This window comes from Fringilla coelebs (assembly GCF_963513975.1).
Source record: "Fringilla coelebs genome assembly, chromosome: 36".
Lineage (NCBI taxonomy): Eukaryota > Metazoa > Chordata > Aves > Passeriformes > Fringillidae > Fringilla > Fringilla coelebs.
Window position 1 is genome coordinate 256,221 of NC_140062.1, and position 26,707 is coordinate 282,927.

General features: G+C 58.6%; 1 protein-coding gene across 1 annotated transcript; it reads left to right on the forward strand.

The window, feature by feature from the left end:
* On the forward strand, positions 1-26,703 carry SCAF1 (SR-related CTD associated factor 1; the record flags this gene model as incomplete). Its single annotated transcript, XM_084224318.1, is given in 13 exon segments — positions 1-63; positions 4,504-4,643; positions 6,388-6,433; positions 7,804-7,886; positions 9,370-9,425; positions 11,762-11,889; positions 13,336-13,610; positions 13,612-14,745; positions 14,747-16,375; positions 16,377-16,494; positions 21,663-21,745; positions 24,843-25,037; positions 26,671-26,703. Coding segments are annotated over 12 exon segments (3,906 nt in total). The 5' UTR covers positions 1-63; positions 4,504-4,517.
* Between the last annotated feature and the right edge of the window lie 4 nt (positions 26,704-26,707).

Consider the following 26,707-nt stretch of genomic DNA (forward strand, 5'->3'; position numbering starts at 1 on the left):
TCCTCCCAGCCGGTAGGCGGCGCTACCCAGCGTGCCCCGCGCGGAGGGAGCGGAGGAGCCGCGGTAAAATGGCGGCGGGGCCCGGGCCGGGGGTCGGGGGAGGTTTTGGGGGGTCCCGAGGGGGTCCGGAATGAGGAGGAGGGTGGGGAGGGGGAGTCGGGGGTGCGGAGAAGGGAGAGGAAGGGGTCGGGGGGGGTTTGGGGGGGATGCGGGGGGCGGGAGGGGGAGGGGGTGAGAGGGGAGGGGGCGTGAGGGGAGGAGGGAGGTGAGGGGGTTTGGGGAGGGCTGAGGGGGTTTGGGGGAATAAAAGGAGGATTTGGGGTTCGTGAGGGGATTTGGGGTGCGGGGAGGGGATTTGGGGAAGGAAAGGAGGGATTTGGGGGAAGAAAAGGAGGATTTGGGGTTCATGAGGGGATTTGGGGTGCGGGGAGGGGATTTGGGGAAGGAAAGGGGGGATTTGGGGGAATAAAAGGAGGATTTGGGGTTCATGAGGGGATTTGGGGTGCGGGGAGGGGATTTGGGGAAGGAAAGGGGGGATTTGGGGGAATAAAAGGAGGATTTGGGGTTCATGAGGGGATTTGGGGAAGGAAAGGGGGGATTTGGGGGAATAAAAGGAGGATTTGGGTTCATGAGGGGATTTGGGGGGGGCTGAGGGGATTTGGGGAAGGAAAGGGGGGATTTGGGGTTCATGAGGGGATTTGGGGTTCGTGAGGGGATTTGGGGAAGGAAAGGGGGGATTTGGGGGAAGAAAAGGAGGATTTGGGGTTCGTGAGGGGATTTGGGGGAATAAAAGGAGGATTTGGGGTGAGATGAGGGGATTTGGGGGAAGAAAAGGAGGATTTGGGGTTCATGAGGGGATTTGGGGAGGGCTGAGGGGATTTGGGGTTCATGAGGGGATTTGGGGAAAAAAAGGAGGATTTGGGGTGGTAGTGGGGGATTTGGGGTGCGGGGAGGGGATTTGGGGTGCGGGGAGGGGATTTGGGGGGAGAAAAGGAGGATTTGGGGTTCATGAGGGGATTTGGGGGAAGAAAAGGAGGATTTGGGGTTCATGGAGGGGATTTGGGGTGCGGGGAGGGGATTTGGGGGAATAAAATGAGGATTTGGGGTTCATGAGAGGATTTGGGGGGAGATAAGGGGGGTTTGGGGTGCGGGGAGGGGGTTTGGGGGAATAAAAGGAGGATTTGGGGTTTGGGGAGGGGATTTGGGGGGAGAAAAGGAGGATTTGGGGTTCATGAGGGGATTTGGGGTTCATGGAGGGGATTTGGGGTGGGATGGAGGATTTGGGGGAAGAAAAGGAAGATTTGGGGTTCATGGAGGGGATTTGGGGTGCGGGGAGGGGATTTGGGGTTCATGGAGGGGATTTGGGGGGAGATAAGGAAAATTTGGGGTTCATGGAGGGGATTTGGGGTTCATGAGGGGATTTGGGGTCAGAAAAGGAGGATTTGGGGTTCATGGAGGGGATTTGGGGTTCATGAGGGGATTTGGGGTGCGGGGAGGGGATTTGGGGTTTTGGGAGAGATTTGGGGGAAGAAAAGGAGGATTTGGGGGTTCTGGAGGGGATTTGGGGTTCATAGAGGGGATTTGGGGTGCGGGGAGGGGATTTGGGGTTCATGGAGGGGATTTGGGGTCAGAAAAGGAAGATTTGGGGTTCATGAGGGGATTTGGGGTTCATGAGGGGATTTGGGGTGCGGGGAGGGGATTTGGGGGAGAAAAGGAGGATTTGGGGTTCATGAGGGGATTTGGGGTGAGATGGGGGATTTGGGGGGAGATAAGGAGGATTTGGGGTTCATGAGGGGATTTGGGGTGCAGGGAGGGGATTTGGGGTTTTGGGAGAGATTTGGGGGAAGAAAAGGAAGATTTGGGGTTCATGAGGGGATTTGGGGTTCATGGAGGGGATTTGGGGTGGGATGAGGGATTTGGGGTCAGAAAAGGAGGATTTGGGGGTTCTGGGAGGGATTTGGGGTTTTGGGAATAGATTTGGGGATAGAAAAGGAGGATTTTGGGGTGGGATGGGAGATTTGGGGAGTCTGGGAAGAGTTTGTGGTCAGAAAAGGAGGATTTTGGGGTTCTGGATGGGATTTGGGGTGAGAAAAGGAGGATTTTGGGGGTTCTGGAAGAGATTTGGGGTCAGAAAAGGAGGATTTTGGGGTTTCTGGATGGGATTTGGGGTCAGAAAAGGAGGATTTTGGGGTTCTGGGAGGGATTTGGGGTGAGAAAAGGAGGATTTTGGGGTTCTGGATGGGATTTGGGGTGAGAAAAAGAGGATTTGGGGTGTGTGGAGGGGATTTGGGTGAGAAAAGGAGGATTTTGGTCCAGGGAAAGGGTTTGGGCTAAAAAAAGGCACATTTGGGATCTGGAGATGAGGTTTGGTGAGGAACAGAGGGATTTTGGGGTCAGAAGAGGAGATTTGGGATGAGGGGAGGAATTTGGGGTGGAAAAGGAGGATTTGGGGTGGGGATTGGATCATTTGGGGAGGGATTTTGAGGGAGAAGTTAAAAATTGAGGAGAAAAAAAAGATTTTATTTCACACAGAGGGGATTTGGGGGTGGGAAATGAGGATTTTGGGGTAAAATTGAAGATTTTGGGGTAGAAATTAAGGATTTTGAGGTGGGAATTGAAGATTTTGGGGTAAAAATTGAGGATTTTGGGGACAAATTGAGGATTTTTGGGCAAAATTTGGGGATTTTGGGGCAGAAATTGAGGATTTTGGGGTGGGAATTGGTGATTTTGGGGTAGAAAATGAGGATTTTGGGCATAAAAATTGAAGATTTGGGGGAGAAAATGAGGATTTTGGGGTGGGAATTGAAGATTTTGGGGAGAAATTGAGGATTTTGGGGGCAAAATTTGAGATTTTGGGGAGAAATTGAGGATTTTGGGGAGAAATTGAGGATTTTGGGGAGAAAATTGAGGATTTTGGGGAGAAATTGAGGATTTTGGGGAGAAATTCAGGATTTTTGGGGAGAAATTGAGGATTTTAGGGTGGAAATTGAGGATTTTTTGGGCAAAAATTGAGGATTTTGGGTAGAAATTGAGGATTTTGTGGTGGGAATTGAAGTTTTTGGGGAGAAATTGAGGATTTTGTGGCGGGAATTGAGGATTTTGCAGTGGAAATTGAGGATTTTGGGGTGGGAATTGAAGATTTTATGGATAAATTGAGAAATTTGGGGTAGAAATTGAGGATTTTGGGGAGAAATTGAGGATTTTGGGGCAAAAATTGAAGATTTTAGGGTAGAAACGGGGTCTGACGTGGGATTTGAGATCTTTACCCTGGGAGTTCAACACAGGGAGAAGAATTTTGGGGCAAGAATTAAAGATTTTGGGAAGAAATTAAAGATTTTGTGGCAGAAAATGAGGATTTTGGGGCAAAAATTGAGGATTTTGTGGTGGGAATTGTGATTTAGGGGCGAAATTGAGGATTTTTGGCATAAAAATTAAAGATTTTGGTGAGAAATTGAGGATTTTGGGGGAGAAATTGAAGATTTTGAGGTAGAAATTAAGGATTTTGCAGTGGAAATTGAAGATTTTGTGGTGGGATTTGAGTATTTTGGGGAGAAATTGAGGATTTTGGGGTGGGAATTAAAGATTTTGGGGAGAAATTGAAGATTTTGGGGTAGAAAATGAGGATTTTGAGGTGGGAATTGAAGATTTTGGGGTGGGAATTAAAGATTTTGGGGAGAAATTGAGGATTTTGGGGCAAAAAGTGAAGATTTTGGGGTAGAAATTAAGGATTTTGCAGTGGAAATTGAGGATTTTGGGGAGAAATTGAGGATTTTTGGGGCAAAATTTGGGGATTTTGGGGAGAAATTGAGGATTTTGAAGTGGGAATTGAGGATTTTGGGGAGAAATTGAGGATTTTGGGTAGAAATTGAGGATTTTTGGGTGGGAATTGAAGATTTTGGGTAGAAATTGAGGATTTTGTGGTGGGAATTGAGGATTTTGAGGTGGGAATTGAGGATTTTGGGGAGAAATTGAAGATTTTGGGGTGGGAATTGAGGATTTTGGGGAGAAATTGAGGATTTTGGGGGCAAATATTGAGGATTTTGGGGAGAAATTGAGGATTTTGGGGTGGGAATTGAAGATTTTGGGGTAGAAATTGAGGATTTTGGGGTGGGAATTGAAGATTTTTGTGGAGAAATTGAGGATTTTTGGGGTAAAAATTGAGGATTTTTGGGGTAAAAATTGAGGATTTTGGGGTGGGAATTGAGGATTTTGGGGTAGGAATTGAGGATTTTGGGGTAGAAATTGAGGATTTTGTGGTGGGAATTGAGGATTTTGTGGTGGGAATTGAAGAGTTTTGGGGGTCTGAGGTGGGATTTGAGATCTTTACCCTGGGACTTCACCACAGGCAGAAGAATTCTGAACCAAAAATCGCCGATTTCAGACCAAAAAATGAAATTTTAGGCTGGAAAAAAGGGCAAAACGAACGAATTTGGACCGAGGGAGAGAATTGGGGTGCAAAGCCCAAATTTGGGGATCCCCCAACCCCCCTTTTCCACCCCCCAGGGCATCACCGTCCCATGGAGGAGGAGGAGAAGCCCCCCCGGGGGGGGGAGGACCCGGCGGGGCCGGGCGAGGATGGGGGGGGGCCCGGGGGAGCCCCCCCAGAACCTGAGGGGTCCCTGAGAGCCAGCCAGGGGTTACTGGTGAGACTGGGAGGGACTGGGAGGGACTGGGAGGGGACTGGGAGGGATTGGGAGGGATTGGGAGGGGACTGGGAGGGACTGGGAGGGATTGGGAGGGATTGGGAGGGATTGGGAGGGATTGGGAGGGACTGGGAGGGGACTGGGAGGGACTGGGAGGGATTGGGAGGGATTGGGAGGGATTGGGAGGGACTGGGATGGACTGGGGGGGAACTGGGAGGGGACTGGGAGGGATTGGGAGGGACTGGGAGGGACTGGGATGGACTGGGAGGGGACTGGGAGGGGATTGGGAGGGACTGGGAGGGACTGGGATGGACTGGGAGGGGACTGGGAGGGGATTGGGAGGGACTGGGAGGGGCTGGGAGGGACTGGGAGGGGACTGGGAGGGACTGGGAGGGACTGGGAGGGACTGGGAGGGGAGATTGGGGAGGGTGGGACCACTCTGAGGGGGTTTGGGGGGATTTGAGGGGGCTTGGGGGGGATTTGGGGGGGTTTGAGGGGGCTTGGGAGGGATTTGGGGGGGTTGGGACCACCCTGAGGGGGTTTGGGGGGGTTTTGGGGGAGCTTGGGGGGGTTTGGGGGGGCTGGGACCCCTCTGAGGGATTTTGGGGGGGCTTAGGGGGGGTTTTGGGGGGGCTGGGACCCCTCTGAGGGGGTTTTGGGGGGGTTTGAGGGGGGTTTGGGGGGTCTGGGACCCTCTTAGAGGGGTTTTGGGGGGGTTTGAGGGGGGCTGGGAGCCCCCTGAGGGGGTTTTGGGGGGGTTTGGGGAGGTTTTGGGGGGCCTGGAATCCCCTGAGGGGGTTTTGGGGGGGTTTGAGGGGGCTTAGGGGGTTTTGGGGATCCTGGGAGTCCCCTGAGGGATTTTTGGGGGGGTGTTTGGGAATTTTTGGGGTGGTTTGGGGGGGCTGGGACACCCCTGAGTGAGTTTTGGGGGGTCTGGGACTTACCCTGAGGGATTTTTGGGGGCTTTGGGGGTGTTTGGGGTCATTTGGGGGAGCTGGGACCCCTCTGAGGGGGTTTTGGGGGGGCTTAGGGGGTGTTTGGGTATTTTTGGGGTGGTTTGGGGGGGCTGGGACCGTCCTGGGGGAATTTTTGGGGGGGCTTGGGAGGGTTTTGGGGGGGCTGGCACCCCTTTGAGGCAGTTTTGGGGGTTTTGGGAGTGTTTGGGGTATTTTTGGGGTGGTTTCGGTTGTTTTTGGGGTTGTTTTGTGGTGTTTTGGGGGCATTTTTGGGGTGTTTTGGGGGTATTTTGGGGTATTTTTAGGTTGTTTGGGGTATTTTTGTGGTGGTTTGGGGTTATTTTTGGAATGTTTTAGGAGTGGTTCGGGATATTTTGGGGGTATTTTTTGGGGGTATTTTCAGGGTGTTTTGGGGGTGTTTTTGGGATGGTTTGGGGTATTTCTGGGGTGGTTTTGGGGTGGTTTTGGGTATTTTTGGGGTGTTTTGGGGGTCTATTTGGGGTATTTTTAGGGTGTTTTTCGGGTGTTTGGGGTGTTTGGCATGTTCTGGGGTGTTTTTAGGGTGTTTTTGGGGTATTTTGGGTGGTTTTGGGGTGTTTGGGTGTTTTTGGGGTGTTTTGGGGTCTATTTGGGGTGGTTTTGGGCTGTTTTGGGGGTGTTTTGGGGGTGTTTGGGGTATTTTTGCTGTTTTGGGGCTGTTTTTGGGGTGTTCTGGGTTTTTTTGGTGTTTTTGGGGTATTTTGGGGTGTCCGGATCCCCCGGTGGATGTTGGTTCCCCTCCCCCACAGAAGGCCCTGCAGCGCCTGCTCAGCGGCCGCCTCAGCTGGGGACAAGGTGAGGGGGCGGGGCCACCTGCTGTCACCTGGGGGGTCCCCAATGTCACCTGGTGTCACCTGGGGGGAGGGGCAATGTCACCTGGGGGAGGGGAAATGTCACCTGGGGACAAGGTGAGGGGGCGGGGCCAGCAGGGGGAGGGGCAATGTCACCTGAGGGTCCTGATGTCACCTGGGGGGTCCCCAGTGTCACCTGGGGGAGTCTAGATGTCACCTGGTGTCACTTGGGGGGGTCCTGGTGTCACCTGAGGGGTCCTGATGTCACCTGGGGGGTCCTGGTGTCACCTGGGGGAAGGGGCAATGTCACCTGGGGCTCCTGGTGTCACCTGGGGGGGGTCCCCCGTGTCACCTGGGGGGGTCCCAGTGTCACCCAGTGTCACCTAGGGCTCCTGGTGTCACCTGGGGGGGTCCCCAATGTCACCTGGGGGGGGTCCCAGTGTCACCTGGGGCTCCTGGTGTCACCTGGGGGGGGTCACCTGGTGTCACCTGGGGGGTCCCCAATGTCACTTGCGGGGTCCCTGTGTCACCTGGGGGGTCCTGATGTCACCCGGTGTCACCTGAGGGGTCCCCAGTGTCACCTGAGGGGAGGGACGGGGTCACCTGGGGAGTCCTGATGTCACCTGGGGGGAGGGATGGTGTCACCTGATGTCACCTGGGTGTCCCCTGTGTCACCTGGGGGTGTCCCCTGTGTGACCTGGTATCACCTGGGGGGGGTCCTGGTGTCACCTGGTGTCACCTGGGGGTCCCTGTGTCACCTGGGGGTGTCCCCTGTGTCACCTGGGGTGTCCCCACTGTCCCCTGTGTCACCTGGGGGTGTCCCTGGGGGTGTCCCCTGTGTCCCCTGGGGTGTCCCCAATGTCCCGTGGGGTGTCCCCTGTGTCCCCTGGGTGTCCCCAATGTCCCCTGGGGTGTCCCCAATGTCCCCTGGGTGTCCCCAATGTCCCCTGGGGTGTCCCCAATGTCCCCTGGGGTGTCCCCTGTGTCCCCTGGGGGTGTCCCCAATGTCACTTGGGAGGGTCCTGGTGTCACCTGGGGTGTCCCCACTGTCCCCAATGTCCCCTGGGTGTCCCCAGTGTCCCCTGGGTGTCCCCAATGTCCCCTGGGGTGTCCCCAATGTCCCCTGGGTGTCCCCTGGGTTGTCCCCAGTGTCCCCTGGGTGTCCCCCCTGTGTCTCAGGTGTCCCCTGGGGTGTCCCCAATGTCCCCTGGGTGTGTCCCCACTGTCCCCAATGTCCCCTGAGGTGTCCCCTGGGGTGTCCCCAGTGTCCCCTGTGTCCCCCCTGTGTCTCAGGTGTCCCCTGGGTGTCCCCAATGTCCCCTGGGGTGTCCCCACTGTCCCCAATGTCCCCTGTGTCCCCCCCCTGTGTCTCAGGTGTCCCCTGTGTGTCCCCAGACCCCCCCCACAAGCCCCCCCGGCAGCGCTGGTGTTGGGGACCCCGGCCCGAGGGCGGCCCGGTGAGTGACCAGTTCAAACCAGTTCAAACCAGTTCACACCAGTTCACACCAGTTCACACCAGTTCAAACCAGTTCCCTTCCCAGTTCCCTTCCCAGTTGCTCCCAGCTCCTCGCAGTCCATCCCAGTCCATCCCAGTTCAGCCCAGTTTAGCCCAGTTCATCCCAGTCCCTCCCAGTTCACTCCCAGTCCCTCCCAGTATATCCCAGTTCATTTCCCAGTCCCCCCCAGTCCCTCCCAGTATATCCCAGTCCCATCTCAATCACTCAGAGTCCCTCCCAGTTCACTCCCAGTATATCCCAGTTCATTTCCCAGTCCCTTCCAATCCCCTCCCAGTCCCTCCCAGTCCCTCCCAGTTCACTCACTCCCAGTCCCTCCCAGTCTATCCCAGTTCATTTCCCAGTCCATCCCAGTCCTTCCCAGTTTATCCCAGTCCCCCTCAATCCCCTCCCAGTCCCTCCCAGTCCCTCCCAGTTCATCCCAGTCCCCTCCCAGTCCCCTCCCAGTCCCTCCCAGTCCATCCCAGTCCCCTCCCAGTCCCCTTCAATCCCCTCCCAGTCCCTCCCAGTTCTTCTCCCAGTCCCTCCCAGTTTATCCCAGTCCCTCCCAGTTCCCTCCCAGTCTCTCCCAGTCCCCCTCAATCCCCTCCCAGTCCCTCCCAGTCCATCCCAGTCCCCTCCCAGTCCATCCCAGTCCATCCCAGTCTATCCAAGTTCCCCCAGTCCCTCCTAATCCCCTCCCAGTTCCCCCCAGTTCCTCCCAGTATATCCCAGTTCATTTCCCAGTCCCTCCCAGTCCCCTCCCAGTCCCCTCCCAATCCCATCCCTGTCCCTCCCAGTTTATCCCAGTCCCTCCCAGTCCATCCCAGTCCCCTCCCAGTCCCTCCCAGTCCAATCCAGTCCCTCCCAGTCCATCCCAGTCCCTCCCAGTCCCTCCCAGTCCCTCTCAATCCCCTCCCAGTCCCTTCCCAGCCCCTCCCAGTCTCTCCCAGTCCATCCCAGTCCCCTCCCAGTCCATCCCAGTCTATCCAAGTCCCCCCCAGTCCCTCCTAATCCCCTCCCAGTTCCCCCCAGTCCTTCCCAGTATATCCCAGGTCATTTCCCAGTCCCTCCCAGTTTGTCCCAGTTCCTCCCAGTCCCCTCCCAGTGTATCCCAGCCCCCCCCCAGTCCCTCCCAGTTTATCCCAGTCCCCCTCAATCCCCTCCCAGTTCACTCCCACTCCTTCCCAGTTCACTCCCAGTCCCTCCCAATCCCTCCCAGTCCTCTCCCAGTCCCCTCATAGTTCCCTCCCAGTTGATCCCAGTCCCTCCCAGTCCCCTCCCAGTCCCTCCCAGTCCCTCCCAGTCCCCTCCCAGTCCCTCCCAGTCCTCCCCAATCCCTCCCAGTCCCTCCCAGGTTATCCCAGTCCCCCTCAATCCCCTCCCTATCCCTCCCAGTCCCTCCCAGTTTATCCCAGTCCGTGCTGACCCCAGGTTTCCCCCCCAGGTTTGGGAGCCCGCGGGGGGCCCGGGGGGGGCCCTGGAGCAGCTGCAGCTCAGCAGGTCAGGGGGGACCCCAAAAATGGGGAGAGGGGGACCCCAAAAATGGGGAGGGGACCCCGAAAATGGGGGGGGTCCTAAAAATGGGGGGGACCCCAAAAATGGGGGGAGGGGACCCCAAAAATGGGGAGGGGACCCCGAAAATGGGGAGGGGATCAAAAAATGGGGGGGGAATCCAAAAATTGGGGGAGGGGACCCCAAAAATGGGGGGGATTCAAAATATGGGGGGAACCCAAAAATTGGGGGAGTCCCAAAATTGGGGGATCCAAAATTGGGGGATCCAAAAATGGGGTCAGGGGGGAATCAAAAAATGGGGGGGGTCCCAAAACTGAGGGAAGGGGGACCCCAAAAATGGGATGGGGGATCCTCAAAAATGGGGGGGGAATCCAAAAATGGGGGGGTCCCAAAAATGGGGAGGGGGAACCCCTAAAATGGGATGGGGGATCCTCAAAAATGGGGGGGGATCCTCAAAAATGGGGGGGGAATCCAAAAATGGGGAAGGGGACCCCAAAAATGGGGGGAGATCAAAAATGGGGGGACACCCCAAAACTGGGGGGGACCCTAAAAATGGGGGGGATCCAAAAATGGGGGGGGATTCAAAAATGGGGGGATCCATTTTTGAGGTTCCTGGGTCCCTTTTTGGGGGTTCAGGGCCCCGTTTTTGGGGTTTGGGGGGGGTTTGGGGTCCCTTTTTGGGGTTCAGGGGGATCTTGGAAGTCCCTTTTTGGGGTTCAGGGCTCCATTTTGGGGTCCAGGGGGGGTTCAGGGAGGTTCAGGGCTCCATTTTTGGGGTTCCTGTGTCCCTTTTTGGGGTTTTGGGGGGGTCTGTGTGTTCCTTTTTGGGGTTCAGGGCCCTGTTTTCGGGGTCCCCCACCATCCCCTCTCCCCGTAGCGGGGAGGGCTCCCTTTGTGGGGTTCAGGGGGGGTTCCAGGGGGGTTCTGGGGTCCCTTTTTGGGGTTCAGGGGGGTTCAAGGGGGTTCAGGGCTCTGTTTTTGGGGTTCAGGGCCCTGTTTTTGGGGTCCCCCACCGTGCCCTGTTCCCGCAGCGGGGAGGGCTCCCTTTGTGGGGTTCGGGGCTCCCTTTTTGGGGTTCAGGGGGGTTCTGGGGTTCCTTTTTGGGATCCAGGGCTCCCTTTTTGGGGTTCAGTGCTCCGTTTTTGGGGTCCCCCACCGTGTCCTGTCCCCGCAGCGGGGAGGGCTCAGTTTGTGGGGTTCAAGGCTCCACTTTTTGGGGTTCAGGGGGGGTCCCTTTTTGGGGTTCAGGCTCTGTTTTTGGGGTTCAGGGCTCCCTTTTTGGGGTTCAGGGGGGGTTCAGGGCCCTGTTTTTGGGGTCCCCCACCGTGCCCTGTCCCCGCAGCGGGGAGGGCTCCCTTTGTGGGGTTCAGGGGGGGTTTTGGGGTCCTTTTTGGGGTTCAGGGCTCCCTTTGTGGGGTTCAGGGGGGGTTCTGGGGTTCAGGGCTCCCTTTGTGGGGTTCAGGTCTCTGTTTTTGGGGTTCAGGGCTCTGTTTTTGGGGTCCCCCACCATCCCCTCTCCCCGCAGCGGGGAGGGCTCCCTTCGTGGGGTTCAGGGGGGGTTTTGGGGTCCAGGGCTCCGTTTTTGGGGTTCAGGGGATCTTGGGGGTCCCTTTTTGGGGTTCAGGGCCCCGTTTTTGGGGTCCCCCACCATCCCCTCTCCCCGCAGCGGAGATGGCTCCCTTTGTGGGGTTCTGGGGTCCCTTTGTGGGGTTCAGGGGCGTTCAGGGCTCCCTTTTTGGGGTTCAGGGGGGGTTCAGGGCTCTGTTTTTGGGGCTCATGGTTCCATTTTTGGGGTCCCCCACCGTCCCCTGTCCCCGCAGCGGGGAGGGCTCAGTTTGTGGCGTTCAAGGCTCCACTTTTTGGGGTTCAGGGGGGGTCCCTTTTTGGGGTTCAGGCTCTGTTTTTGGGGTTCAGGGCTCCCTTTTTGGGGTTCAGGGGGGGTTCAGGGCCCTGTTTTCGGGGTCCCCCACCGTGCCCTGTCCCCGCAGCGGGGAGGGCTCCCTTTGTGGGGTTCAGGGGGGGTTTTGGGGTCCTTTTTGGGGTTCAGGGCTCCCTTTGTGGGGTTCAGGGGGGGTTCTGGGGTTCAGGGCTCCCTTTGTGGGGTTCAGGGGGGTTCAGGGCTCTGTTTTTGGGGTTCAGGGCTCCCTTTTTGGGGTTCAATGCTCCATTTTTGGGGTCCCCCACCGTGCCCTCTCCCCGCAGTGGGGAGGGCTCCCTTTGTGGGGTTCAGGGCTCCCTTTGTGGGGTTCAGGGGGGGTTTTGGGGTCCTTTTGGGGGTTCAGGGCTCTGTTTTTGGGGTCCCCCACCATCCCCTGTCCCCACAGCGGGGAGGGCTCCCCCGAGGACGAGGAGCTGGAGTTGGTGGCCGAGGTTCGCGTGGCCGATCTGGGGGGGCTGGCGGCCGCCTCGGGGCTCCTGCGCAGGGAACGGCCCTGGAGGGCCCCCAAAGCAGGTGGGGGGGATTGGGGGGATTTGGGGGGATTTTGGGGAGTTTGGGGGATTTTGGGGGGATTTGAAGGGATTTTGGGGGGATTTTGGGGGGAGTTTGGGGGGATTTGGGGGGATTTGGGAAAGTTTGGGGGATTTTGGGGGGATTTTGGGGGGTTTGGGGGGATTTGGGGAGTTTGGGGGGATTTGGGGGGATTTTGGGGAATTTGGGGGGATTTTGGGAAGTTTGGGGGGATTTCGGGGGATTTGGGAAAGTTTGGGGGATTTTGGGGGGATTTGGGAAAGTTTGGGGGATTTTGGGGAGTTTTGGAGGATTTGAGGGGATTTGGGGATGTTTGAGGGGATTTTGAGGGGATTTGGGGAGATTTTGGGGTGATTTGCGGGGATTTGGGAAAGTTTGGGGGATTTTTTTTGGATTTTGGGGTGATTTTGGGTGTGGTTTCAAGGGGATTTGGGGGTTTTGGGGTGGATTTTGGGAGGGTTTTGGGGGGAGTTTGAGGGTTTGGGGGAATTTTGGGGGGGTTTTGGGAGGATTTGAGGGGATTTGGGGATGTTTGAGGGGATTTTGGGGGGATTTGGGGGGATTTTGGGGGGATTTGGGGGGATTTTGGGAGCTTTGGTGAGTTTTGGGGGGATTTGAGAGATTTTTTTTGTATTTTTTGGGGATTTTGGGTGGGTTTTGAAGAGGTTGGGGTGGATTTTGGGGGAGTTTGGGAGGATTTGAGGGGATTTGGGGGGAATTTTGGTGGATTTTGGGAGCTTTGGGGAGTTTTGGGGGATTTTTTGGGAGATTTTTTTGGGATTCGGGGGGGATTTTGGGGGGTCTTGAAGAGGTTTGGGGTGGATTTGGGTGGATTTTGGGGGAGTTTGGGAGGATTTGAGGGGATTTTGGGGGCGTTTGATGGGAGAATTTTGGGCAGATTTAGGGGGGGGTTGAGGAGGTTTTGGGTGGTTTTGGGGGATTTTGGGGGGATTTTGGGACGTTTTGGAGGGGACTTGAGATTTTGGGGGGATTGTGAAGATTTTGAGGGGAATTTGAGGGAATTTGAGGAGATTTTGGGGGAGTTTGGGTGGATTTTGGGGGGAGTTGAGGTTTTGGGTGGTTTTAGGGGATTTTGGTGGGATTTGAAGGCATTTTGGGAGGATTTTGGGAGGTTTTGGAGGGGATTTGAGGGGGTTTGGGGGGATTTTGGGGTGATTTGGATGGATTTTGGGAGCTTTGGGTGCATTTTGGGGTGGTTTGAGGAGGTTTTGGGTGGTTTTAGGGGATTTTGGTGGGATTTGAGGGCATTTTGGTGGGATTTGAAGGCATTTGGGGGGGATTTTGGGAGGTTTTGGTGGGGGATTGAGGAGATTTTGGGTGGATTTTGGGAAAGTTTGGGGAGATTTTGCTGAATTTAAGCCCCCCCACCCTCCTTTGACAAACCCCCCTTTCCTCTCCCCATCCCAGGTCACCTCCCCGGCACCTCCTCCCGTCGCTGGCGCGTCCCCGGGGGTCCCCCATCCCCCCCCGGGTCCCCCAGCCGGGACCCCCCCGGCTCCTCCCCTCCCCCACCGGACCCGCCGAGCCCCTCCCCCCACCCCACCCCGCCCCCGCCGCCCCCGAGGACCCCGAGCGGCCGCTCCGGGTGGGGGAACCCCGGGGGGACCCCAACAACAACAACGCCCCCCACAACCCCCTCCCGCCAACCGGGACGAGCCCGGCCGTACCCACCCGCCGGAAAAAGCCGATTCTTCCTCCTCTTCCTCCTCTTCCTCCTCTTCTTCCTCCTCCTCCTCCTCCTCCTCCCGCTCTTCCTCCTCGTCCGCCTCCTCTTCCTCGGGCCCGCCGGGGCCCGTCTCGGCTCGGCCTCGCTCTCCTGCCCTGGATATTTATGATCCTTTCCACCCCACGGACGAGGAGAACCCCGGGGGTCTCGGGGGAGGCGGAGGAGCCCCCCCGGATTTTGGCTACGACGGCGGCGCCGCCTCCTCATCCTCGCCCGGCAAAGAGGCCGAAGGGCGGCAGGATCAAAAGTACGACCCCTTCGACCCCACGGGTTCCAACCCCAGCTCGTCACGGAGCAGCCCCAGCCCCGAGGAAGAAGAGGAGGAGGAGGAGGAAGAGGAGGAGGAAGAAGAGGAGGAGGAGGAGGAGGAAGAGGAGGAGGAGGAGGAGGAAGAAGCGCCGGCGCTGCCGGACGTTTCCCACAGCATCAGCCGCATCTCGGAAACCTTGGCCGGCATCTACGACGACAACAGCCTGAGCCAAGACTTCGAGAAAGATCCGGAACCCGGACCCCCAAAAACTCCTCCCAACCCACCCGGAGCCGACTCCACCTTGCCCGAAGAGGAGGACGAGGAGGAAGAGGAGGAGGAAGAGGAGGAGGAAGAGCGGGAGGAAGGCTCGGAGCCGCCTCGCTCCCTCCCGGAGCCGCGCCGCCGCGTCTTCGTGGTGGATCTGGGCGGCAAAGGCCGCGCCGAGAGCGAGGCGCACCCCAAATTCGACGGCAAGCTCTCCTTGGAGGTGGTGACCCCCGGCAACCCCAAAGCGCCCCAAAACCCGTCGGGGGGGACGGGAACGGCCACGGTGACGCCTCAACAACCCCCAAAACCTTCCCGGCACCGCGGGCGGCGCGAGTGGGGCACGCCGGGCGACTCGGAGATCGAGGAGGGCGAGATCGTGCAGCCCGAGGAGGAGAGGTTCAGCCCGCTGAGGATTTTCCGCGGAGGATCCGGCGCCGGCGGCTCCGCCGGTCGCGGCCGCGCTCCGGAACCGAGAGCGCCGCGTCTCCCCGAGGGCGGCGACGATTTTTTGTCCCTCCACGCCGATTCGGATGAGGAAGGAGATTTCGGCGCCGAATCCCAACCGGATCCGCGTTGGAAAAGCGGCGGCGGCGGGGAACGCCGGGGGAAGCTCCGATTTGAGGAGGAAAATCCTCAGCCAGCGGCGGCTCCGAGCGCCGCCCTCGCCGCGCTCGCCCTCGGCCACGTCCAGGAAGAAATCCAAACGATCCCGGGAACGCGGCGGATCCGGAGGCGCCTGGACCGGCGGCGGCAGCGCCAAGAAAGTTCCGGAACCGGCGCCGAAATCCAAAGAGCGTCACCGGCGCCGCGGATCGCGGTCGCGCTCGCGCCGGCGCTCGTGGTCGAGGCGTTCGCGCTCGAGGGAGAAACGGCGCCGGCGTCGTTCCGGCAGCTCCGGGCGTTCGCGGCACAAGGAAAAACACCGCGGGGAGAAGAAGAAGAAAAAGCAACGCTCGAGGTCGAGGGAACGTCGAGGATCGAGGAGGGACGGAGAGGGAAAAACGTCGGAGAAGGGCGAGGCGTCGCGGCGGCGCGTGGTGCCGCCCTCGGTGCAGGAGCTGAACGATTCGGATCTGTTCGCCATCAAGAGAACCATCACGGTCAACCGGCGCGCCGCAACGCCCGAACCCAAACGGGAGGTGCTCTACGATTCCGAAGGGTTGAGCTTCGAGGGATTCTCCGACCGCGAACACGCCGAGTTCCCGGCGAGAAAAACCGAGGCCAGAGCGGCGGCGGAAGGCGGGAAAAAGGAGAAGGAAAGAAAACGGAGCCGCCCCGAGGAGAGACCGGCGGGGAGGGAGAAATACAAGAAGAAATTTAAGGATTACGTGGAACCCTCGGCGGCGGCGGAAACGGGGAAGAGCAAAGAGAAGCAGCGGGAAAAAAGCGGCAGGAAAGGGAAAACGAGCGGCGGGGGGCACAAGGAAGGGACGGAAACGGCGGCGCCCAAAGCGGCGGCGGCGGCGCCGGCGGCGAGGAAGGTGAAACTTCAATCCAAGGTGTCGGTGTTGATCCGGGAGGGCGTCAGCTCCACCACCACCCCCGGTAAGGACGGAAACGCCGGCGGTGGCGGCGGAGGCGGCGCCGGGATCGGGGTGAAATTCGCCCGCGACGCCGAGAGCCGCGCGGCGTTCCTCAAAGCCGAGGAGAAAACGGAAAAAGCCGCCCCCAAAAATGATGGTGGGGGTCAAACCCGCGATGGGGGGGTGAAACCCCGCAAGGTGAAACCCCCCAAAATCAAGGGAGGGGTGAAGAAAGTCAAGGTCAAAGCCAAGGGCGAAGCTCGCAAGAAGAGGAAGACCAAGGTGAAAAGCGGCGGCGGCGGCGCTTTGAAGAAATCCAAAGCCGACAGCTGCAGCCAAAGCGCCGCCACTCCCCCTCTCCGTTTACCCCCCAAACCCGAACCCACCTGGTCAGGCTCTGAAAAATCCGCTGGGGGAACCCCAAAACCTCCCAGCCCTCCGTCCCCGGCCGCTCCTGCCGCCCCCAAATCCGCCCCGGCCGCTCCGGCCGCTCCGGCCGAGCGCGAGCTGACCCCGGATTCCCAGACCGTGGACAGCAGCTGCAAAACCCCCGACGTGTCCTTCCTCCCCGAGGAGGGGACAGGGGGACCCCCCCAAACCGTGGGGACAGAGGGGACGGGCACGGGGGAGGCTCCAGGAGGAGAGCCCGAGGCTGACAGTCGCTGCGAGGGGAAGGAGGAGACCGGGAGAGCTCCGGGAGCGGCGGGAGCGGCGGCGGGGAGCGGCGGCGGCGGCGGCGGCACCGGGGGGATGGAGCCTGCAGGGCGGCGTGGACTGCGCCACCAGCGGCGTGCTGGCACGTAGGTGATGGGGTTTGGGGTGGGGTTTTGGGGTGTCCTGATGGTTTTTGGGGTGTCCTGATGGATTTTGGGGTGTTTGGGGGTATCCTGGCATTTTTAGGGACATTTTTGGGGGGATGCGTTGGCACAGAGGTGACGATTTTGGGGAGGGTTTGAGGTGTTCCGACATTCTTGGGGGGATTTTTGGGGCGGTTTTTGATGGGATTTTGGGGTGCCCCGATGATTTTGAGGGGAGATTTGGGGTGTCCCGATGGTTTTTGGGGTGTCCTGATGGATTTTGGGACGTTTGGGGGTGTCCAAATTTTTTTAGGGACATTTTTGGGGGGATGCGTTGGCTCAGAGGTGACGTTTTTGGGGAGGGTTTGAGGTGTCTTGACATTTTTGGGGGGATTTTTGGGGAGAATTTTGGGGTGTCCCGATGATTTTGAGGGGAGTTTTGGGGTGTCCCGGTGGATTTTGGGGTGTCCTGATGGATTTTGGGGTGTTTGGGGATATCCTGATTTTTTTTGGGACATTTTTGGGGGGATGCGTTGGCACAGAGGTGACGTTTTTGGGGAGGGTTTGAGGTGTCCTGACATTTTTGGGGAGGTTTTTTGAGGGGATTTTGGGGGGATTTTGGGGTGTCCCGATGATTTTTGGGATGGTTTTTAGGGTGTCCTGACATTTTTGGGGGGTTTTGGGGCGTCCTGATGTTTTTTGGGATGTTTTTTGGGGGAGTTTTTGGGGGGATGGAGCCTGCAGGGCGGCGTGGACTGCGCCGCCAGCGGCGTGCTGGCACATAGGTGATGGGGTTTGGGGTGGGGTTTTGGGGTGTCCTGATGGGTTTTGGGGTGTCCTGATGGTTTTGGGACGTTTGGGGGTGTCCCAATATTTTTAGGGACATTTTTGGGGGGATGCGTTGGCACAGAGGTGACGTTTTTGTGGAAGTTTTGACGTGTCCTGACATTTTTGGGGAACTTTTTTGAGGGGATTTTGGGGGAATTTTGGGGTGCCCCGATGATTTTGAGGAGGGTTTTGGGGTGTCCTGACATTTTTGGGGTGTTTTGGGGCATCCTGATGTTTTTTGGGATGTTTTTTGGGGGAAATTTTGGGGGGATGGAGCCTGCAGGGCGGCGTGGACTGCGCCACCAGCGGCGTGCTGGCACGCAGGTGATGGGGTTTGGGGCGGGGTTTTGGGGTGTCATGATGGGTTTTGGGGTGTCCCGATGGTTTTTGGGGTGTCCTGATGGTTTTTGGGACGTTTGGGGGTGTCCCGATATTTTTAGGGACATTTTTGGGGGGATGCGTTGGCACAGAGGTGACGTTTTTCAGGAGGGTTTGAGGTGTCCCGACATTTTTGGGGAGGTTTTTTGAGGGGATTTTGGGTGGATTTTGGGGTGTCCCGATGATTTTTGGGATGGTTTTTAGGGTGTCCTGACATTTTTGGGGTGTTTTGGGGCGTCCTGATGTTTTTTGGGATGTTTTTTGGGGGAGTTTTTGGGGGGATGGAGCCTGCAGGGCGGCGTGGACTGCGCCACCAGCGGCGTGCTGGCACGTAGGTGATGGGGTTTGGGGTGGGGTTTGGGGTGTCCTGATGGTTTTTGGGGTGTCCCGATGGTTTTTGGGGTGTCCTGTTGGATTTTGGGGGGTTTGGGGGTGTCCTGGCATTTTTAGGGACATTTTTGGGGGGATGCATTGGCACAGAGGTGACGTTTTTGGGGAGGTTTTGAGATGTCCCGACATTTTTGGGGAGGTTTTTTGAGGGGATTTTGGGTGGATTTTGGGGTGTCCCGATGATTTTGAGGGGAGTTTTGGGGTGTCCTGACATTTTTGGGGTGTTTTGGGGCATCCTGATGTTTTTTGGGATGTTTTTTGGGGGAGTTTTTGGGGGGATGGAGCCTGCAGGGCGGCGTGGACTGCGCCACCAGCGGCGTGCTGGCACGTAGGTGATGGGGTTTGGGGCGGGGTTTTGGGGTGTCCTGATGGGTTTTGGGGTGTCCTGATGGTTTTTGGGGTGTCCTGTTGGATTTTGGGAGGTTTGGGGGTGTCCCGATATTTTTAGGGACATTTTTGGGGGGATGCGTTGGCACAGAGGTGACGTTTTTGGGGAGGTTTTGAGGTGTCCCCACATTTTTAGGGAGGTTTTTGGGGCGGTTTTGGGGTGTCCCGATGGTTTTTGGGGTGTCCTGATGGTTTTGGGGGTTTTGGGGGTGTCCCAATATTTTTAGGGACATTTTTGGGGTGATGCGTTGGCACAGAGGTGACGTTTTTGGGGAGGGTTTGAGGTGTCCTGACATTTATAGGGGGATTTTTGGGGTGGTTTTTGGGGCGGTTTTGGGGTGTCCCGTTGGTTTTTGGGATGGATTTTGGGGTGTCCCGATGGTTTTTGGGGTGTCCTGATGGTTTTTGGGGTGCTGGGGATATCCTGATATTTTTAGGGACATTTTTGGGGGGATGCGTTGGCACAGAGGTGACGTTTTTGGGGAGGGTTTGAGGTGTCCTGACATTTTTGGGGAGATTTTTAGGGAGAATTTTGAGGTGTCCCGATTTTTTTAGGATGATTTTTGGGGTGTCCCGATGGTTTTTGGGGTGTCCTGATGGTTTTGGGACGTTTGGGGGTGTCCCAATATTTTTAGGGACATTTTTGGGGGGATGCGTTGGCACCGAGGTGACGTTTTTGTGGAAGTTTTGACGTGTCCTGACATTTTTGGGGAAGTTTTTTGAAGGGATTTTGGGTGGATTTTGGGGTGCCCCGATGATTTTGAGGAGGGTTTTGGGGTGTCCTGACATTTTTGGGGTGTTTTGGGGTGTCCTGACGTTTTTTGGGGGAGTTTTTGGGGGGATGGAGCCTGCAGGGCGGCGTGGACTGCGCCACCAGCGGCGTGCTGGCACGTAGGTGATGGGGTTTGGGGTGGGGTTTTGGGGTGTCCTGATGGTTTTTGGGGTGTCCTGATGTTTTTTGGGGGGTTTGGGACTGTCCTGGCATTTTTAGGGACATTTTTGGGGGGATGCGTTGGCACAGAGGTGACGTTTTTTGGGAGGTTTTGAGGTGTCCCGACATTTTTGGGGAGGTTTTTTGAGGGGATTTTGGGGGGATTTTGGGGTGTCCCGATGATTTTGAGGAGGGTTTTGGGGTGTCCCGATGGTTTTTGGGGTGTCCTGATGGTTTTTGGGGGGTTTGGGGGTGTCCCGATATTTTTAGGGACATTTTTGGGGGGATGCGTTGGCACAGAGGTGACATTTTTGGGGGGGGGTTTAGGTGTCCCGACATTTTTTGGGGGATTTTTGATGGGATTTTGGGGTGTCCCGATGATTTTGAGGAGGGTTTTGGGGTGTCCCGATGGTTTTTGGGGTGTCCTGACATTTTTGGGGTGTTTTGGGGCGTCCTGATGTTTTTTGGGATGTTTTTTGGGGGAAATTTTGGGGGGATGGAGCCTGCAGGGCGGCGTGGACTGCGCCACCAGCGGCGTGCTGGCACGTAGGTGATGGGGTTTGGGGTGGGGTTTTGGGGTGTCCTGATGGGTTTTGGGGTGTCCCGATGGTTTTTGGGGTGTCCTGATGGATTTTGGGGTGTTTGGGGGTATCCTGATTTTTTTTGGGGACATTTTTGGGGGGATGCGTTGGCACAGCGGTGACGTTTTTGGGGAGGGTTTGAGGTGTCCCGACATTTTTTGGGGGATTTTTGGAGAGAATTTTGGGGTGTCCCGATGATTTTGAGGGGAGTTTTGGGGTGTCCCGATGGTTTTTGGGGTGTCCTGTTTTTTGGGGCGTTTGGGGCTGTCCTGGAATTTTTAGGGACATTTTTGGGGGGATGCATTGGCACAGAGGTGACGTTTTTGGGGAGGTTTTGAAGTGTCCTGACATTTTTGGGGAGGTTTTTGGGGAGGTTTTGGGGTGTCCAGATGTTTTTTGGGATGGTTTTTGGGGTGTCCCGATGTTTTTTGGGGTGCCCCGATGGTTTTTGGTGTGTCCCCTGGGCTGTTTTTGGGCTGTTTTGGGGGTGGTGTTTTTGGGGTGTCCCCTTGCACTCACAGCCGTTTTTGGGGTGTCCCCTGGGGTGTCCCCAGGGTCTCACGGCCGGTTTTGGGGTGTCCCCTCGGGTATTTTTGGGGTGTCCCCTGGGCTGTTTTTGGGGTGTCCCCTTGCACTCACGACCGGTTTTTGGGGTGTCCCCTCGGGTATTTTTGGGGTGGTTTTGGGGGGGTGTTTTTGGGCTGGTTTTGGGGTGTTTTTGGGGTGGTGTTTGTTCTTGGGGTGTCTCCGGGGTCTCACGGCCGTTTTTGGGGTGTCCCCTCGGGTATTTTTGGGGTGTTTTTGGGGTGTCCCCTGGGGTGTTTTTGGGGTGTTTTGGGCTGTTTTTGGGGTGTCCCCTGGGGTGTTTTTGGGGTGTCCCCGGGGTCTCACGGCCGTTTTTGGGGTGTCCCCTGGGGTGTTTTTGGGGTGGTGTTTTTAGGGTGTCCCCTGGGCTGTTTTTGGGGTGTCCCCGGGGTCTCACGGCCGGTTTTGGGGTGTCGCTGTTTTTGGGGTGTCCCCTTGCACTCACGGCCGGTTTTGGGGTGTCCCCTCGGGTATTTTTGGGGTGTTTTTGGGGTGTTTTTGGGGTGTCCCCCCAGGTATTTTTGGGGTAGTTTTGGGATGTTTTTGGGGTGTCCCCTTGCACTCACGGCCGGTTTTGGGGTGTCCCCTCGGGTGTTTTTGGGGTGTCCCCTCGGGTGTTTTTGGGGTGTCCCCTGGGGTGTTTTTGGGGTGTCCCCTCGGGTATTTTTTGGGGTATTTTTGGGGTGTTTTTGGGGTGTCCCCTCGGGTATTTTTGGGGTGTCCCCTTGCACTCACGGCCGGTTTTGGGGTGTTCCCTCGGGTATTTTTGGGGTGTTTTTGGGGTGTTTTTGGGGTGTCCCCTTGGGCTCACGGTGGTTTTTGGGGTGTCCCCTCAGGTGTTTTTGGGCCGTTTTTGGGGTGTCCCCCGGGGTGTTTTTGGGGTGGTGTTTTTGGGGTGTCCTGTTGGATGTTTTTGGGGTGTCCCCTGGGCTGTTTTTGGGCTGGTTTTGGGGTGTTTGTTTTTGGGGTGTCCCCTTGCACTCACGGCTGTTTTTGGGGTGTCCCCTCGGGTGTTTTTGGGTTTTTTTTGGGGTGTTTTTGGGGTGATTTTGGGGTCTCACGGCCGTTTTTGGGGCGTCCCCTCCCCGCAGTGACGGCGCTGCTGTTCAAGATGGAGGAGGCCAACCTGGCCAGCAGGGCCAAGGCACAGGAGCTGATCCAGGCCACCAACCAGGTGGGGACACCACGGGGACAGGGGGGGACACAACAGGGGACACCCAGAGTGAGGGGGACAGGGGGACAGCCAGGGACAGGGGGACACTGGGGGGGACACTGCTGGGACAGGGGGGCACCACGGGGGGGACACCATGGGGACAGGGGGACACTGGGACAGGGGGACACCACGGGGACGGGGACACCCAGGGACAGGGGGACATTGGAGGGGACAGGGGGACACCACAGCGGGGACAGGGGGACACTGGGGGGGGACATGGGGACACTGGGGGACAGGGGGACACCACAGGGGGACACCCAGGGACAGGGGGGCACCAGGGGGACACCACAGGGACAGGGACACCCAGGGACAGGGGGACACCACAGTGGGGACAGGGGGACACTAGGGGGGACACTGGGGGGACAGGGGGACACTGCAGGGGACACGGGGACACCATGGGGACAGGGGGACACCCAGAGTGGGGGGGACACTGCTGGGACAGGGGGACACCATGGGGGGGACACCATGGGGACAGGGGGACACCATGGGGACAGGGGGACACAGCCAGGGACAGGGGGACAGTGGGGGGACAGGGGGACACCACGGGGGGGGACACCACAGGGGCGAGAGGGGGACATTGGTGGGGGGACAGAGGGACACCGGGGTCACACAGGGACAGGGGGACACCACAGGGACACAGGGACACCACAGGGACAGGGGGGGTGGACAGGGGGACACTGGGGGGGGACACTGGGGGACAGGGGGACACCCAGGGACAGGGGGACACCCAGGGACATGGAGACACTGTGGGGGACAGGGGGACACTGAGGGGACAGGGGGACACCACAGGGGGGACATGGGGACAGCCAACACTGGGGGGACAGGGGGACACTGTGGGGACATGGGGACACTGGGGGGAACATGGGGGGCACTGGGGGATATGGGGACACCCAGAGTGGGGGGACAGGGGCGCACTGGGGGGGGGACAGGGGGACACCCAGAGTGGGGGGATATGGGGACACTGGGGGGGACACCCAGACTGGGGGGGACAGGGGGACACTGAGGGGACAGGGGGACACCATGGGGGGGACATGGGGACACTGGGGGGGACACTGGGGGACAGGGGGACACCACAGGAGGGACAGGGGGACACCACAGTGGGGACAGGGGGACACTGGGGGGGGACATGGGGGCATTGGGGGGGACAGGGGGACACTGCTGGGACAGGGGGGGACACTGGGGGACAGGGGGACACTGGGGGGGACAGGGGGACACCCAGAGTGGGGACAGGGGGACACCACGGGAGGGACAGGGGGACACTGGAGGGGACAGGGGGACACTGGGGGGGACATGGGGACACTGAGGGGACAGGGGGACACTGGGGGGGACATGGGGACACTGAGGGGACAGGGGGACACCCAGAATTGGGGGGACAGGGGGACACCCTGGGACAGGGGGACACTGGGGGGGACATGGGGGACACCAGGGGGACACTGTGGGGACACGGGGACACCCAGGGACAGGGGGACACCCAGGGACAGGGGGACACCACAGGGGGGACAGGGGGACACTGCTGGGACAGGGGGACACCCAGGGACAGGGGGACACCACAGGGGGGACAGGGGGACACTGCTGGGACAGGGGGACACCCAGGGACAGGGGGACACCACAGGGGGGACAGGGGGACACTGCTGGGACAGGGGGACACCCAGGGACAGGGGGACACCACAGGGGGGACAGGGGGACACTGCTGGGACAGGGGGACACCCAGGGACAGGGGGACACCCAGAGTGGAGGGACATGGGGACATTGGGGGGGACACCCAGAGTGAGGGGGACAGGGGGACACTGAGGGGACAGGGGGACACCATGGGGAGGACAGGGGGACACCGGGGTCACACAGGGACACTGGGGGGACAGGGGGACACTGGGGGGGACATGGGGACACCGGGGACACCCAGAGTGGGGGGACAGGGGGACACTGTGGGGACAGGGGGACACCCAGGGACAGGGGTACACCACGGGGGGGGACAGGGGGAGGGGACATGGGGACACCCAGAAGGAACAGGGACACCCCAAAAAGGGGGTGGGGACCCCAAAATGGGGGTGGGGACACCAAAGGGGGGGTGGGGACCCTCAAAATGGGGGTGGGGACACCCAAAATGGGAATGGGGACCCCAAAAAGGGACAGGGACATCCCAAAAGGGGGACAGGGACCCCGAAAATGAAGTGGGGACCCCCCAAAATGGAGATGGGACCCCAAAATGGGAATGGGGACCCCAAAAAGGAACAGGGACCCCCCAGAATGGAGATGGGGACCCCAAAATTGGGATGGGGAGCCCCAAAATGGGGATGGGGACCCCAAAATTGGGATGGGGACCCCAAAATTGGGATGGGGAGCCCCAAAATGGGGATGGGACCCCCAAAATGGGGATGGGGACCCCAAAATTGGGATGGGGACCCCAAAATTGGGATGGGGAGCCCCAAAATGGGGATGGGACCCCCAAAATGGGGATGGGGACCCCAAAATTGGGATGGGGACCCCAAAATTGGGATGGGGAGCCCCAAAATGGGGATGGGGAACCCCAAAATGGGGATGGGGACCCCAAAATTGGGATGGGGAGCCCCAAAATGGGGATGGGACCCCCAAAATGGGATGGGGACCCCCAAAAAGGGACAGGGATTGCCCAGAATGGGGATGGGGACCCCAAAATGGGGATGGGACCCCCAAAATAGGGATGGGGAGCCCCAAAATGGGGATGGGGACCCCAAAATGGAGATGGGGAAGCCCAAAATGGGGATGGGGACCCCAAAAAAGGGACAGAGATCCCCCAAAAGGGGGTGGGGAGCCCCAAAATGGGGATGGGGAACCCCAAAATGGGGATGGGGACCCCCAAAAAGGAACAGGGACCCCCCAAAATGGGGATGGGGACCCCTAAAATGAGGTGGGGACCCCAAAATGGAGATGGGGACCCCAAAATGGGGGTGGGGACCCCCAAAAAGCAACAAAGGCCCCCCCAAAAGGGAGATTACGAACGACCCTCACCCTGAAATCCCCAATTAATTTTTTAAATTATTAATTATAATAATTAATGATGAATTTTTCATTCTTTTGGCAGATCCTGAGCCACAGCAAAGCCGCCCCTCCCCCCCTGGGCCCCGCCCAGCCCCCACCCCCCGGAGCACCCCCGGGACCCCCCCAGGGACCCCCCCCGTACCTGCTGCCCCTCCCCCCCGCGCCCCCCGGCCTGGGGACGGCGACGGGGACAGGAGGGGACAGGAGGGACAGCGAGGGCAGAGGGGACAGTGACAAGGTATGGGGGGAGGGGGGGCTTGGGGACATTGGGGGGGGGATGGGGGAATGGGGACATGGGGGACATTGGGGGGGTTGGGGACATTGGGGGGATTTGGGACATTGGGGACATTGGGGGGGTTGGGGACATTGGGGGGATTGGGGACATTGGGGACATTGGGGACATTGGGGGGATGGGGGGGATTGGGGACATTGAGGGGGGGTTTGGGGGGATGGGGACATTGGGGGTGTTGGGGACATGGGGGACATTGGGGGTGTTGGGGACATTGGGGACATTGGGGACATTGGGGGGATGGGGACATTGGGGACATTGGGGGGGGTTGGGGGGACAGGAGGGACAGCGAGGGCAGAGGGGACAGCGACAAGGTACAAGGGGAGGGGGGGGTTGGGGACATTGGGGACATTGGGGCATTGGGGGAGTTGGGGACATTGGGGGGAATGGGGACATTGGGGGGGTTGGGGGATTGGGGACAGTGGGGACATTGAGGGGGGGATGGGGGAATGGGGACATTGGGGACATTGGGGGGGATGGGGACATTGGGGGGCTTGGGGACATTGGGGACATTGGGGGGATTGGGGACATTGGGGGGGTTGGGGACATTGGGGGGGGATGGGGGAATGGGGACGTTGGGGACATTGGGGACATTGGGGGGTTGGGGACATTGGGGGGATTGGGGGGTTGGGGGTTGGGGACATTGGGGACAGTGGGGACATTGGGGGGTTGGGGACATTGGGGACGTTGGGGACATTGGGGGGACAGCGAGGTCAGAGGTGACAGTGACAGGGTCCGGGGACATTGGGAGGGTGACCAGGACAGTGACCCCTGGTGACCTTTGGTGACCTCGTGGTGACCTTTGGTGACCCCTGGTGACCCTTGATGACCTTTGGTGACCCTTGATGACCCCTGATGACCCCTGGTGACCTTTGGGGACTTTCGGTGACCCTTGATTACCCCGTGGTGACCCCTGGTGACTCTGGTGATCTCGTGGTGACCCCTAATGACTCTTGGTGACCCCTGATGACCCCGTGGTGACCCCTGGTGACTTTTGGTGGCCCTTGCTGACCCCTGGTGACCTTTGCTGACCCCTGATGACCTCATGATGACCCCTGGTGACCTTTGATGACTTGGTGACCCCTACTGACCCCTGGTGACCCCTGATGACCCCTGGTGACTTTTGGTGACCCTTGATGACCCCTGATGACCCCATGGTGACCTCTAATGGCCTTTGGTGACCCCTGATGACCCCGTGGTGACCCCTGGTGACTTTTGGTGACCTCTAATGACTCTTGGTGACCCCTGGTGACCCCTGGTGACCTTTGCTGACCCCTGGTGACCTTGTGGTGACCCTTGATGATCTCTTGTGACCTTTGGTGACCCCTGATGACTCCTGGTGACCTCATGATGACCTTTGGTGACTTTTGGTGACCCCTGATGACACCTGGTGACTCTAGTGACCCTCGTGGTGACCCCTATGACTCGTGGTGACCTTGTGGTGACTTCTGGTGACCTTTGGTGACCCCTGATGACTCCTGGTGACTTTTGGTGACTTTTAATGACCCCTACTGACCCCTGGTGACCCCTGATGACCCCGTGGTGACCTTTGGTGACCCCTGGTGATCCCTGGTGACTTTAGGTGACTTTTGGTGACTTTGGTGACCCTTGCTGACCCC